At 31.9% G+C, this 16,864-nt stretch overlaps 1 protein-coding gene across 1 annotated transcript; it reads right to left on the bottom strand.

The window, feature by feature from the left end:
- Nucleotides 1-9,457: 9,457 nt before the first annotated feature.
- Nucleotides 9,458-16,467, bottom strand: LOC123906251. Its single transcript, XM_045956116.1, has 13 exons — nt 16,157-16,467; nt 16,007-16,067; nt 14,366-14,508; nt 13,704-13,805; nt 12,787-12,837; nt 12,609-12,700; nt 12,442-12,523; nt 12,240-12,332; nt 12,054-12,118; nt 10,686-10,698; nt 10,522-10,602; nt 9,711-9,819; nt 9,458-9,635 (listed from the first exon to the last, which is right to left on the bottom strand). Exons 1-13 carry the CDS (start codon nt 16,346-16,348, stop codon nt 9,535-9,537), a joined length of 1,185 nt encoding a protein of 394 aa, XP_045812072.1. The 5' UTR covers nt 16,349-16,467; the 3' UTR covers nt 9,458-9,534.
- Between the last annotated feature and the right edge of the window lie 397 nt (nt 16,468-16,864).

Here is a 16,864-nt window from a genome sequence, read left to right as displayed (position 1 = left end):
CAAAATGTCACTTTTCAGATTCATTAAATAATGAATGAATTTGGTCTATGTTATAGGTCAAATTCATTCATTGAAAAGTGATTTTTTTTGCATATATTTAAAACCGGAGTATATTAACAACGTGTTTATTTTATAAGCACAACACAACTTTAACAAGTAACAAGTGTAGTTATTGAATAACACATGATGAAAGAAAATTAAACAAAATTACATGAAAAAAGTAAAATAGTTCAATGAAAGTTTTTTAAGTAGTACAAAATTTAGACTCTACCATAAAGTAAAGTTTCAGGTCCGTAACAAACTTTGTACAAGTGTATCAAACTCCAATGTATACAAATCAATGCTGATGCAATAATTTAGTCCAATAAATAATTAAAAACAAAAAAAAGGGCATTTTCAATTTTACAATAATTTTCATCTTCATTCATCAAAGATAAGATACTACTACTACTAATACAATGGAATTTCTAAGGGTTGAAGAAGTGGCCACCACAATGGCATTTCCAACTCAATGGCTTATAATTTGAGTACCTGTTATTACTATCTTGAAGAAAGAAACCACCTTTCATGTCAGAAGTTGAGACAGTATGACCAGGTTGAACATGTTCATGGTTTGGAACTTGCACTGCCATGCATGGATGACATTGGTTACATTTGTTGTGACATGTTGGTGGAGCTGAACCTAACCTGTTTTTCTCCTCAAATAATAAATCCTGCACACATAATTAACAAACCCAATTAACCAACCGTGTATCTGGTGAGTTTGACGAAATCACAATGAAATCTTGATTTTGTTGAAAATTTTTGCATGTTTGTATTCACATCGAAATTGGCAAAAAACTAATACTTTAGAATTTCAAATCAAATCATAGTGCTATCATGATTCTGACAAATTCACCGTCAGTTGAAATATGTATGAAATACTTTTCACAACAAAAAACTATGTTTGAAACTTCAACAAAATCACAGTACTATCAATCCAAATTCACTGTCAATCCAAATATATACATAAAAACATACACATAAAAGCAAAGAAAAGAGTGAATGAGGGAGAAAAATCTTGGCTATATTATGTACTTTAATAAAAGCTTACCCTTGGAGGAATTGCAGCTTGTGCTTGATTGAAGCAAGAAACTGGAGACAGCAGAAGGTGAAGTATGAACATGATAAAAATTAACAAGATATGGTGATATGAATTAAGTGGAGCCATGGAAGCATATCATGTCATTTGTTGAAGTCATTCAAACCATCTAAGTAGAAAAATTAAATGTGACTTAACTGAGATATATTCTTAATGCCAGTTGTAATGTGACAGAAAATAAGTCAAATTGAATGAATTAATAATAATTTTTGTTGTCAAATGTAGACCAAGAATGAAAATTTGTGTAGAGAAAGAGAGTGATAGTGGTGGAGGGTGAGAGAGAGAGAGGGGGTGCAGACTGCAGAGTGTTGGCAGAAAAGTGAAAGGAACGATTCAATAAAGGTAAACAAATTGGGAGAATCCAAAGCAGTGTGAAGGACTGTTTGGTTGTATTAGTAGTTTGAGACTGATTCTTATAAGTAGCTATGCTGGTTTGAAAGTGATATATAGGATTATTGTATCTATGAGTGGAGTGAGTGGGGGGTAAAAAAACACACAACAAGGTACTAGTAGTTAAAACTAGCATTTAATGTGGTCTATCTAATGTTTTAGAGACACCAGCTACTCTCTTTTCAATTACCCTTCTATACTTTGACTTGGCTATATACATTATACTCCCTCCGTCCTAAATTATAAGGGAAAATAAAAAAATTACATTTATTAAAAAAAAGTAAAATATGATAATTTGAAATATGTTTTTGTGGCAAAAGTTATTATCCATAAGCCAAATCTTTATGGATGGTACATAAGTTAATCCCAGCCATCAGATTCATCTTCATCATCGCACTGTTCATAACACTATTCATCGCACTGTTCATCATCATCATCATCATCGCGCTGTTCTTCTTCTTCTTCTTCTTCTTCTTCTTCTTCTTCTTCTTGATCACTGTTCATCTTCTTCTTCGCGAAAAACGAAAACGAAATAGTGAAACGCGATCTTCTTCTTCTTCTTTTTCCAATTTCGAACGCGATCTGGAAAATCGAAATCGAAAAATCAAATCTATTTCGATTTCGATTTGATTTTATTCATCTTCGCGAAAAATCAACTCCGATTTCGAACGCGATCTGATTCATCTTCGTTAAAAAAATCAATTCAGATTTCGATTTGATTTTCCCTTTCGATTTCGATTTTCCCTTTCGATTTGATTTTCCCTATTTTTCGAAGAGGAAGATGAACAGTGATTTGAGTTCCAGATGCCAAAACCATTAAGTACATCTAATGGTTTTACAGTATGACGCTCTGAAACCATTTTTTCTGTGGAATGGTTTCACATTAAATGTACTAATCGTCAAAACCATTAATTGGTTTCAAGATGTTATACACTGAAATCATTTGTCTAGTTAAATGGTTTCATATTGTTATACACTGAAACCATTATTCTAGTTAAATGGTTTCATAGCGTTATACACTGAAACCATTAGTCTTGTTATTTGGTTTCAAGATGTTATACACTGAAACCATTAGTCTAGTTAAATGGTTTCATAGCGTTATACACTGAAACCATTATTTTAGTTAAATGGTTTCATATGGGCATTAGTGCTAAGATGTTATACACTGAAACCATTGTTATTAAGTAAAACATCACATAACCATTTTACAAAACCATGCTACATAAAGCAAAAAATCATATAAAGCAATTAGGGTTAGTTTAGTTGAAAAAAATTTGGATAGTATGCATGAGATATTGGATTCGATCATTTTTTTATTGTAAAGAAAAATCGATATATATATATATATATATATATATATATATATATATATATATATATATATATATATATGTAATTAATGTATGAAATTTTATTTATATTGTGATTATGATTGATAAAACTTAAAATTAAATTGTATGTTTGACAAGTATGCTTTATATATACATGAACCATTCGTTATTATGTTGGGCTTCGAGGGGGTGTATAACGAAAATTAATTAAAAATGGATTTTTATAATATATACTTCAAAGGAACAAAAGTTATTATTTAATTGGAAACGGGGGGCGCGCTAGAAATTTCGGGGGGTGCGCTAGAAGTTTGGAGGAGGGAAAAAATTGGGGGCGCGCTAGAAATCTAGGGGAGGAAAAAAAATTGGGGGGCTCACAAGAAATCTAGGAGAAAAAGGAAAAAAAAAACTGGGGGTGCGCTAAGCAAAAGGGGGGCGCAAGTAATGAGGTAGTATATGGGGGGCGCGCGAGTAATGGATTGCCTAATTTTGGGCTTGGCCTGACCTTTGGTTGACTTTTGGTGTAGGAAGCAAATATGGTGGGTGTAGGAAGCAAGTTTATGCATGATGCATAAGTTTGAGGTTATGCACCATAACCACATCCTGTTTTTGTGGGTTTTTCTTGGAATAAGTTGCATAGGAAGATGTAAAACCAATTTTTATTGGTTGTTGTTTATTGAGAAAATGGGAGAGAGAGAAAATTAAATGCAAATTGCATTTAATTTTATAAGAATGAGGGAAAAACATTCTTGAAAATGATTTTTTCCCTTATAATTTGGGACGGAGGGAGTATTATTATAATTAAAATATACCAAAATAGAAATTCAGCATTTAATGATACAAGAAATTTAATACTTCAAAAATCAAAATGCACAAATTAAGTTTGGCTTAAAGATATGGTGGCTAGTCTATACCGAATAATATTTTTTTCTTATTTTAAGCAAATCCCACAAGTGAACATATGAAATTTTTTTGGCCTTTCTTGGCCACAGTTCTAACGTGATACATGGAGGTTGCGTTCTGTGTTTATTTTAGAGTATTTTGATTTTTTCGTTCACCGCGGATTGTGTCACAGACTTAACGCATCAAGAGACGGGTTGGGATAACTTGACCTAGACATGAAATTTTCTTAGTTTCTTGGCCACGGTCCTAACCTTTGGTTTCTTGTTTATGAAAAAAAAAATCAACAGAAAAGAGACAAGTCCTAACACCTTTGGATATTTGATCTATAAGACTCTAATTGATTTGATCAAGAGAAATTTTTTGGATATTTGATCAAATAACCAAAGATTTGGTTTCTTGGTTTTTTTATATTTGATCTACAGTATATGACTAATTTTGTCGGAAAAATATGTTTGATACATGATGTGACTTTTCTCTTTTCAGTTGATTTTTTTTTTTTTTTTTTCATTAACAAGAGTTATAGTCTTATAGATCAAATATCCAAAGATTTGATTAATGTAAGTGTGTTAAATATAATGAGTTGAAAGTCTCACACCTAATGAAAAATTGAATGTTAAACGATATAAAAGTGAGAAAATTCATATAGTTACGTTTATTTGACAAGCCAAAAAAGCTAGCTTATAGCTTATGTCTTATGACTTATAAGGTAAAAGACATGTTTGATAACAATCGTTTCAGAAAGAACTTATAGCTTATTTTACTAACTTATAACTTATTTTCCAGAAGCTATTTCAAGTAGCTTCTGAGCTTATAACTTCTAGTTTATCATTTTTTCTTCCAATTTTACACTTATAATTTTATCTTAAATACATTTTTATCCTTTAAAATTTTACACTTATATACCATATTATTTTTTTACGTTTGTCCCTATTTTTATTCCTGAAACGTTGTTATAAGTACCCCTATATTATTACCATTTTATTTTTATAATAGTATTACTGTATTATTACTTTTGATTTATCCTTTTATATATATGTTACTCCGTATAAGGAAATTGCTTGTTATAAAAACCTAAAAAATGTTAAATAAATTTGTTTGTTATAAAACCTAAAAAATATTTTTTTACGCAATTTGTTTGTTATAAAACCTAAAAAATGTTATGTTTAATCTTTTTATAAAGTATAATCATTGAAATGAAAATAAATTTAAAACAAAATTTCAAAGAATAAAATTTAATTTATTAATATATAAAAGATATCTTAAATTAATAAATCTAAATAACTAAATTTGAAGAATCTTAAATATTAATTAGATATAGATTTTATAAAAAAAAATTACAAGAGTTTGAACCGCTAAAAACAAATTAGATATAGATTTTATTAAGAATGACCTTTTATGTCATTTTACGTTTATCAGTCAGTTGAACAACTAATTTTACCAAACACTTCAATTAGCTTATCAGCTATAAGTCATCAGGCATCAGCTATCAGCCATCAGCTATAAGCTAGCTTATCAACCAACCGCTATTTTTGTCAAACAGAACCTTAATCAAATCAGGATTAGCTACTTTAAAGCGGCACATAGTTTCACAAAGTAGCCAATTTCGACCATTGAAAAGTGATTAAACCGTTATGATTCATTCAATACAATTTTATACGGTTTCAATCTCAACTATTCGTTTCTAATCGGATAGTCAAATATGATTACTATGTTAATACAATAACTGTGTATTGTTTCTTATCTTTCCATCATACTATATATTAAATAAAAATAACATATATCAGTAAGAAAATTAATTACAGTTACAGATTTGAATGGAAGTTTATAAATAAAAGAGACAGAAAGGACTCAAAAAATATTCTATGTTTAAGAATAGATAGTATACAATAGTACATTTTACATTTGAGTTTTGCATCTCTAATTATGGTTGCTGAGGCAAAGGGTAGTCCCAAACTGGTGTACAAAATGAATTATGAATTATCTCCTTTGGTTTTTAGCCCAAAAACATGATTCATCCAAATAAAGCCTATAATTATAGAAAAGGTTAACACTGACTTTATGAACAGAATGATACATGCCGACATTTATTTATTACTTTACCCTCATAAATGGAACGTATACAGATCATCAAATAGTTTCATGTGAGTTAGTATTTAATATCATGTGATGTTGTTTATACATGTCATAATTATTGTTGCCTTTTTTATCCATAACGTTAAAGAACTAAATTTTAGGATGTTTTTGTGTTTTAAAGTAGTTTTTTTTTTATAACCCTCTTGTTCTTAGGGAAAAGGGACCCAAGTAGTCCACAGTATGGCCGCAAGGTAAGTAAAGCATGACCAATAAATTGTTCCACCCATGAATCGAACTTGGGTTTTTCCGAAATCCGTCCTTTTTGGTGAAGCTCATTAACCACTTGAGTTCAATGACTTGGTTAGTTTTAAAGTAGATTCTCACAAGTTGAAATTTGAAGTTTTTCTCTCCAAACAATTTTCTCATAAATTCATTATTTAAATTACTTTTATGCAAATGAGCATATAAATTATTTCATATCAATGCATTTTTATAAGATTGATTAATATAATGTTTGTTTCGACATAGAAAAGTGTTGGAACAAAGTCCACAATACTATATTGCAATTTTTAGGTACTAATACTATCCGCAGTGATACTTATGCTAACCATCAAATTTGCTTATAAATATGTATGGAGGGAGTATGTTATAAAATAGTGTAGTCTAATAGAGATTAAGGGTATGTTTGTCCTTGAGCGTGACATAGGTTCAACTCCTACTTCGAGTGTCAATATTCCAATTTCAAGTTTATAATACTGTATTTTTTAGGTATTTTTCATTTTGAATATTATGTTATCTTCACGGTTTTGTCCTTTGTAAAATTTGTTGTGTTAAAAAATGTAATGTTATTTATAAAATGCTTTTAACCCGAATTATAAACAATGTGAGATTTTTTGCTATTGGTCAAAAAGAATGCTCCATTTTTTATATTTTACGTTACAATGCGACTTTACTATATTGAGTTTTCTTAACTACCGTCCTCCCGAGGCATTAGCTAGCATTTTCCCCCAGTGGATGACATACTAGTACCACAACTTTGGGATGTGTGCCATGCAAGGGAAACGTGTATCCAAGCAAACCTCATGAAATTTTCGTTTCCCCACCTCACCATCATGTTGGAACACACATAATTTTAAGGTGGATACCATAGTTCTAAACTCTAAATTATCACCATTTGCTTAAAAAAACAGTGTATCAACGCGAAAATTAATCGAAATATCAAACAAAACCGATATCAACCTTTGAAGTAAAAGATTACGATCATTCTTACTCTCACTAAAAAGACGGTGAATTATTGAAGTCGATTCTATAAAAACAAGAGGAAATATAAGTTGAATTTTGAGGCACACATTTTTTTAAAAAATTGTACTAACCACAACATTGTCTCACTATAAACATGTTCTTTTCTTTTATAAACATATTTAAACACAACATATATATTTTCTTTTCTCGATATTGAAAAAATGATCTCTTCACAATGAGGAATATATATTTATATTTATTAGAAGAGTTTGGCATTTACACAAAAAATGCTTGAAGGCATGTGGAACTACTTTAGTTTCTCAGTTTCCTTTTGAAGGTTAATTTTGGGATTACATGGTGTGATTCCACCACAGCTTTCAACTATAGCCAACGCTGTCATTGCATTGTTGACATAGCACTGAGAAGCTAATCAGAGGGATTGTGACACTCAATGACCAGAGTTGTACGGACCATTTTTCACAAGAGGAGCAAAAGATATATCTGCCAAAATTGTATTATATATCCATTTTTGTGCCATATTGTATGTATAGTGTCTTTCTTCTCGGTTATTGTAGTCACCAGAACAGTGCCAATCTTTATCAAAACAAAAGTAAATTAGGAGTATGGATATTTCTTTCTTTCATGGAATTTTTTGTAATTATTTTACAATAGGAAATTCAATTATTTACCATTAGAATTTTGAGCCTAAGACAAGGACAATCATGCACGTCCTTTCTACCCCAAAAATGAAAGTACTATGGGGGTCACTTACAGCATCACATGCAATTCCTAATTCATTGTTGATCATAAAAGCAAAATGAATATTTCTACCAAAACAAAATAAATTGAATTATCAATAATATCACGATCAGAGTTTTACTTCAATTTTTAGCCATGAACTTCTTTTTCTTACTTTGTTGCATAATAAGGGATGAACATGGTGTAAAAAATCTTGATGTGTAATGGCACTTCAATTGGAGCATCATAGGTTTCATAAGATGGAGTCATATCTTATTTTTTATTTTTATTTTTCATTGGAGGAACGTCAAATGACAATGTGAGTTTCATAGAGTTTAGTTGAGACTTTAATTAAGCTATGGTAGCAATAAAATAAAACATTTGTTTTCTTTCATTAACCAGACCAACCAAAACATAAAAAAAAAAAAAAAAGAGAAACATCCCAACATCCCAAATCATAGTAATGAATCGCTTAAAAGTTGCATAATTTTTTACTATTGGAGCAAAATGTGCATATAATATGATGTTTGGTAACCACTTAATAATAAGAGTTTAATTGTTGTGCACCGTCGGTGTAAATATTTTTTACACATACATCCAATGACGCGTTGCCAAATCATTTAATGAATGTGACACATCATGTATTTTTAATTACCATACATGATGTGTCGGTATATTATTGGACGCATGTGCAAAATAACTTTAGACCGACGGTGCATATAAATTAAATTCTAATAAGAGTGTGTTTTTTTGTACATTTTAATAATAGTGTATGAAACCTAAAAATGAATTCCTTAAAAAAATTATTATTAGAGATGATCTAACAAACTTGTAGATGTAGTTGTAGATAGCTGACCAAACCCGTTATATGCTGAATTTTACTACCTCACCGTACGGTTGAAAAACAGAGTGTAAAGTCACAATTTAATGCTTGACCAATAAGCAACCACCAACACACATGGGAATATGGGATCACAAACCTCTGTAAATAGGAGACATGACCCTTATGTTTGACATCTCACTTTCACTCAACATTACTATTATTTTGCTAACATTCTCTTGTTAGAATACATTGCTGACTTAGTCATAGGAGTGTATTTGCAAAACACTTCCATTGAAGACTTAGATGAGCATTCTCATCCAATCAGCAAGACCCCCCTTGTATTTCATGCAGGGACATCAGCACCTAACGTAGGGACACATTAAACACTCCCTTGGCCACACCAACTATTTGAAATTCAATAAGCTTCTTCTCTATCGAGTTTCGTTTTATTGTTATCGAGTATTACTGCAGCTACGTCATAAAAAATTCCAATGGAGTTGAAGTAAACTCCATCATGACTCTCAGATTTATGATCTTAAAAGATTGTGAACCAAAAATCCAAGTCTACAGAAAATTCATCATATTCATGTGCATTCCTATTCCTAGTCTATGCAATCTACCTTGAATTAAAGTTTATATAAAATTAAAAAACTGGTTGATGCTAGTAGAAAAAAATAAATATTCCAATTACGGTATAAAAACTATTGTGAAAATTGTCATGAATGCCTTGACCGATCATAATTGGATCGAAAACTTTTTCATAGGCTATTTCACAATGAAAAAGTACCATTTGATATTTTTCTTCCGAATTCAATTCTGTGATCAACATGACCAAGACACTTGAAATGAAAACACTAGAATTGGTACAATTACCTCTGACACAGATAAGTTTATATTTAGGAAGTATCTGATTTCAAGCTTGATCTATACAATTCCTCATCTTGAATCACGGAAGGAATACACCACGTACCAAGAGGGTGCTCCGATGCCTTTCCACCTGCAAAATTCGGTTTGGAACAATTTAGGTTCTAATTATACTACTGCAATGCTTTAACTAGCTCTAGCAAACTACCTTCTTCAGTGGCTTCGGCGCATCTCTTCTGGTAGCTCACAGACAGCTTTGGATCCAGTAGTTCCAGTAAACTTTTGTACTTACTTTCAGCCTCCGTAATGCACTTTGCCTGGAATTGAAAAGTTGACATAATAATATCTATCACAAAGATACCACATTAACATATATTATATAGTTATTATATTTTGACCAATTCTAATAGAGGAATAAACAAAGTGATCCATATAGGAAAACATTAGACTATAAAATTTTCCTTCTTTCTCAGGATAGGTGAGAAATGCCAAAGACCTCTCTAACAAGAATATTGTTATCACACTTTTCAATATCTATATGATGGGTGGGTCATGTTATGTGTAATACAAAGAAGTAAAATATTGTTTTTATTTGGGCTATTAGTTCAACAATCCAATAAGAATAGATGAAAGCTGAAAAATGTTGGCGTCTATAACAATTCGACTATAGATGAATAAATAAAAGTAGATATGATTTTATGAGATGTGTTCTTGCACACTGGTCTCACTAAATCATTTGGCCCATTCAATAGTGGGAGGCTAGCATGGAAAATCACCTAATATAGTAAGAGTGATTTGAAAAAGACCCCTTAATAGGTATTGCTATCACTTTCACTTCTGATTTTAATAAAAGATAGATATTGATCTTCCCACTAATAAAAATCAGCATGGTTCAATTGATACATTTGAAATCGTCACCAGAAATACCAGCTAACAGATTTCAAGAGAGCATGAGATATTCTATAAGCAAGCAGCACACATGTATATTAGATACACCACTTGTAACCAGTTTAACATACCAACATAGCAGGGGCAGTTGAAGCTCCATATATTCTGATAAACATGCGCAAAACGTTGAAATTATTTTCTAAAACATCATCCTGCATGACGGCTTTTAGTCAAATTAAGATTCAGACAACATTTTGACAGCTGGTGGTTACAAAATTTGGACTATTGTACTCACCTCGTAGTCATACCTGCAAAATTATCACAACCAAACAATTATATTGTATAAAATTACAAAACTGAAATATGCTACAGTAAGACTGAAATCTATATATGTTTGTTTAGATACAGAAATGAAACGTGAACAGAAAAGAAGCAACAACAAAATTAAGATGCCTTTGTTTTAATTGAAGTGTATGGGAAGCAACTTTCAAAAGTTACCAGACAAAGATATGATGTCCAACAACTGTATATAAAAAAGTGTGATTCCAATAAACTTTCTTGTATTTTTAATTTTTTTTTTTAAATGAGAAATGTTAGTTGTTATTTTGTTAGTGGAGGAGTTGAACCCATGACCTTCATATCACTCCAACCTCCATGTTTCACCTCCAAACCACCAAGCTACCTTATCACTCCACTATAATCTTTCTTGTATCGGATGTTGGCATTATCTTTGTAATACAAATTAATTTTATATATTTATTATTGTCACTTTGGTAAACGTCTTTATTACTCCAAGATAGGGATGGCAACGGGCGCCCATGGGTGCGGGTTTGACACTTACCAAACCCACACCCGAAATCATCACCCAAACCCACACCCGAAATCAAAGGTTGTTCGGGTGGCAAAACAACACCCACGCCCACACCCATTGGGTTCGGGTTTTTTCCACCCAAACCCAAACCCGCAACACATTTGAAAATAATTTGCAAATTTAAGAAATTAAATTCCAACATAGACTTTGAATTAAATTACAACTAAAATTAAGGTCTTCCAAGGAAATTCAAATATAGACTTTCAAGAAATTACAAGATAGACTTTCAAGAAATTAAATTACAACTAAAATTTAAGGTCTTCCAAGGAAATTGAGGGAGACTATGGGGGTAATTAGGTAATTATAAAATATTTCGGGTGGGTGTATGGGTTTCGGGTGTGGGTTTGACTAATACCAAACCCATACCCATATTATCGGGTGTCACCCGAACCCAAACCCAGTCAAATCGGGTTTCGCCCGTTGACTTGGGTTTGGGTTCGGGTGGGTCTATCGGGTTTGGGTTTTTTTGCCATCCCTACTCCAAGAGTAGAAAGGATACCTTACAAGATAAAAGAACGAAAAACATCAGTAATTGTTATAATGCAACCATTTTTTTCTTCTTTTGGCAAATATAGCGCAACCATTTATTTACTTCTATATGTATTCATTGAATTAAAAAAGAAACAGAAAAGTTGTTTAATAAATAATTGCTGATGAATTTACCGACACCTAAGCTTTGAAATATTATTAAAAAAAGGTACCATTAGAAGCAACTTAAAAATTCTACCCAAGTATGAATTCATGTATGAGATATCATGGTATTAAGCAGCAACTGAAACAAATAATACTTACAGATCATCAGAAACTTCCACTAAGAACTCTGAAATTGAAAGAAACTCCATATGCAACTCATCAGCCTTCAAAACAGATTTAGAAGAACAGAATTATCCTAATGGCATTATTTAGCTAATAATTTTTATGTCACTTTATGCTGAAATTTATGTTTCCAGTATTTGTTTTGCAAATTATTCATTGTACCTTTGCCCCTTGCAGTTGATAGAGAAGAAGATTCAGCACTCGGTAATCAAAAGACTTTAAATGAATAGCCTTCATCACATCATCAATAAGAATCTGAGTAGCAAATTAGTTTGTAGATATTAAACAGGGAACTTTGAGAAGGATTCCACTCTATACATACATTCTTCGAAGAGAATGAAAACGGTACATGAATTATGTATACCTTATCTTCATTTATCAGTGCATGACAGAGCTTTCTTTCAAGAGCCCAGTACTCTTCCCCATGTCTAAGTTCTTCTGTTATCCTTAGCACAATAGGCAAAAAGAACCAAATTAAGCTCAACCTGACTTACTCCCAAGAAAAGTGTGGTAATGAATTCAGAATAGTACCTTTCTGTCAAAAGACCCCTTTGTTCGAAAATAGTCACAAGTGGTCCAAATGGGTCAGTCGAGAAGCAAGAAACCAAATCTTGAGTTGCTTTCTACATAAAAATTAAAATTATATAAGTTAAAATTTATTATTTCAAAAATGAAGATTTGAATTGCCACGGTAAATGCAATCAATCACCTCATCTTTCCTTTTTGGTGTTTGCAGCAAATTCTCATTCATTTTATCCAGCTGCGTCGTAACAACTATTGTCAGCAATTTGCATATTTAATACCTACTGATAAAATATATGTATTGAATTCTAGAATAGTAACACTAAAATTATGAACAATTTTTTTCTTAAAAGATATGCTTCTAAGCGGAAAAACAACCCACTGCACCATCTTCTATCACCAACATGAATCATTGAGTAAAGAATCTCACTTCGACAAACTGCAAGGTCAAGTAATCACACTCTGAAACATTGAAGCAAGTGCATAGAAATGTGAGTGTCTTGGTGGAAAGACAGTGATTGTGATTTGTAAGGCTGTGAATGGTAGTGATGACTAAGAAGTTTCGGTGCTTTCACTGAAAAATGTGAGGCGTCTTAGACTTTTCTAGGATTAGTATTTTTGCACAAATAATTTGTAGTTAAAGAGGGGTCAGTGCTTCCAGCACCTAGGGCAAACATCAATCGCCAGCAAACACTGTTCAGAGATGACAATTGGAGTTACTTTGGCAGGAATATTGGTCCTTATACAGGCTAAGCTTAAGAAACAAATAGTCATCTAAGCCTATACCCATTGTCATTATTACTTTTCCATTCAAAAGATATATCTTGACTACTAACAACATATTACCACTGCATATTCATCATCTCATTGCTAAAATGATGTTAGTCCTTATAAGTGATGTCATATTAAGTGTCTTTTTACAAAGATCAATTAGTCTCATAACTTTCCTTCTATCTAGCTTGAAGTACTCTATTTTTGCCTTCTAGAGACAAATACAGTAGAACCAATTTTAGGAACCCAATACTTTTGAACAAAAAAATAAATAATTGCCCCTTGAATAAATAAAAGGGTCAACAACCTGAATGACTCCAGTCTATTCTGTACCTGATAAATATAGCTCTCTGTGAATGAAAGTATAGGTAAGACTTTGAAGATCGACTGCGGCTTTCTTACATCCAATCCATGAAACATAAAATATGATCTGCACTGAAAAAAGGTTCACATCAATATTGGAATCACGAAGCAAGTTTGCATAGCTAGGCACATTTGTTAAATTGTATCAAGCCTTCTACCAAACTACTCTTGTTGTAAGTTTTCTGTAGAAAGAAGCGAGCAAATGGCACTTTATTTATCTATTAATCAATATGATAAATAAGGCTGTAAACCATGTATTATTTGCATACCCATCAAGTTTCTTTATGGGTTCCATGATTTCTAAATTGCTTTCTTTAATCAGTGACTAAGTATCCCCATCATCATAGTGGCAATAGACATAGTAACTATTGGATTGAAGGTGGTCAAGTAAATCCCCCTCCTACAGAGAGACAACTGTGGGATTCTAACCTCTACATTTGCAAGTAAAATTTGTTTGGGGACACAGCCGACGTCCACTTTGACCAACCATAGTTAGGCTGTTACAGACTCACAGCAACAATATGCAACTACTAGCACATTTTCCAAATTAATCGCTGAGTGATGAGCATTTTAGCAGCATACCATGAATCCATGATCATATCATAGAAATTAATCTTGGAATATATACTTACAAAATCCTCAAGGGTAGAATTTGCCTTTTGCATGGAATCCAGCCCAATCATCGCTATGTTTTCATTATAACTTTGCAACATATTATTTTCTTTCATCTGACTGCAACTACGCAATGCATTTCCAACAAGATTTTGTTCAAAACCTAAGGAAAGTGAAAATTCAAGAAAGTTCCTAAAATTCATCATATTAAAAACAAGCAACAAAACATAAGAATGAAAACAATGAATAGTATTATATAATTTATAAATGTTGATATGTTCAATGGTAAAGACAGCAGTAGGCGGCATTTGATTCCAGCCGCCCACCATGAACATATTTTCAATACACCTTGGGACAATATTTTTTTTCCTTTTGTGCCCTAAAAAAATACTTTTAAAATCAGGAATAGCTACCTAGTACATATGCATGCTAGGTGTTGGAAGTTGAGTGGAAAATATACATGCTAGTATACTACAGTAGCACCGAAAACTGATCCCCCGCCACATATAGTTAAAAAATTGTTGCACCTTCCTTCCAGTTCAAGGAAGTTAGGAGAGATAAAAAAGAAAAGTACTACTATATGTTAGCAAAATAGAGCAGGATAAAGCCACCAATAGTTACATCTATTTGACCTAAGGATATGTTGGAATGACGGAAAAAGGGAAAAACAAGACTCAGAGTGTATTACTTTCAAAATATGTGAAAATATTATGAGAAAAGTGAGTTTGAGAATGTATAATTTTCATGTTTGATACAAGTTCTAAAACAATTCCTAGGTATTATTGATCTTCAGGAATGGATTTTATCCTTATGCTAAGGGGTGGAAATCTTACATTCTCATAGTATTCAAAGTTATTTTGAAACTTATTCCAAAACAAAAAAAAAAAGGTTCTTTTGAAACTCAACCATTTATAACTACATGTTCTCTATTTTATAACCAAGTAAATTCTAAACACGTTTCTAAGAACATTAAGTAAATACCAAATATGGGGGGTTGGGTAGCTCAATTGGTTTGAGCTAAGGGTTAAAAGAGTTGGAGGTCTAGCATTCAAAACCGGCTGAAGGAGAAAATACTAATATAACAACTAATTACTAACTTCTCCCATTTTTTTTTTTTTTAAAAAAAAAAGTAGTTACCAAATACATTTGTGAAATCTATTGAGATTGCAAATACACTTGCAAACATCGTTCTTGAGAAGATGTTCCCAAGAATAAGATCCTATACATTCGAACAAATACCCTTTTATTTGTATTTATTTTCAAATGATTAATTTTACATGGTAGTTACATCAATGCCAAAGTTCCTCCTTCTAATAGTAAGCTTTTTATATAGGCAAATGTTAGTGGTTAGTATGCCACGTTAATAATCAGAGTTTGATCTTTGGACCTCGTTCTCAAACTCCCTCATGTGTCCAAGCTCAACCAACCACTTCTCCACACCAATTCATTTCAACATCAAAACATACATTAAAACGATTCTAAATGTTCACTTAAGTGCTTAACTATTAACCCTAATTGAATATTGTTTTTCGATCTCATCTTTTGAGCACAAGCAAAATAACAAAATCCTTGAAATGAGCAGCAACAGAATATTGAATTCTTGCACAAACAATAAACAAACCTAAATTAACAAGCGGCTACTATATCACAAATGAAATTACCACTATTCTCTTGTTCTGTAACAATGTGTTGATGCGCATCCTCAACAAACGGAGAAGAAAGCTGCAAAAAAAGAAAAACTCGAATCAATTTTCAAACGCTATAATCAAAACAGTAAGAAAATACATTGAGGGAGTGGAGAAATTGCGAACCCTAGGTATGAGCTCAGAAATCAAGCAGCATTTGTCGTCGATGGCGAGTTCTCCGCACGGTTCTAACAGAAAGAGCATGAAATTAGCGAGGAAACGGTTACAGTTGTGATCGGAGTTTGAAACTGAAACTCCTCGTGAATCCATGAATTGTACCATCCTCTGTACTTTCTCCAGTTTCCGTAGCTCTTCCATTCTTGTTTTGTTTACACTTCCACTATCGCCTTCGCCTCCGCCACCACGTTTGTCAATTACGCTGATTTTTCTTGGCCCGTATGCAAAAAATGTACTACTGGTTCGGTTTTTTTTCTAAAAAAAATAAATGAAAAAAGTTTTTTTTCAAAAGGTTGTTATAATTTTCTTACAAGTACCACATATAAATTCATTCATCCGGTTTGTTCTTATTGGTTGATAAGCGTATACGCTCAATTTATAAAAAGGTACCTTACCATAAAAAAAGCAAGTACTTTTTGTAAAAAATGTTTACTTTCTTTAGTAAAAGAAAGTTGATTATGAAATCTAGCGACTAGGCTACACAACAAAATATTGATTATGAAATATTATTTTTTGTTTGTAATTATAAAATTATTTGATGAATTCTATTTCTTGGAGTTATGAGTAAACAATTATTTTGGTTTCTGCAAATGTCATTTGCTGTCATAATTGTTGCAACAATTTTGAGAGAGATGAATTTTGAAGTGAAAAAGAGAA

This window comes from Trifolium pratense, linkage group LG2, assembly GCF_020283565.1.
Source record: "Trifolium pratense cultivar HEN17-A07 linkage group LG2, ARS_RC_1.1, whole genome shotgun sequence".
Classification (NCBI taxonomy): Eukaryota; Viridiplantae; Streptophyta; class Magnoliopsida; order Fabales; family Fabaceae; genus Trifolium; species Trifolium pratense.
This window is presented reverse-complemented; position numbering and strand designations above follow the sequence as displayed.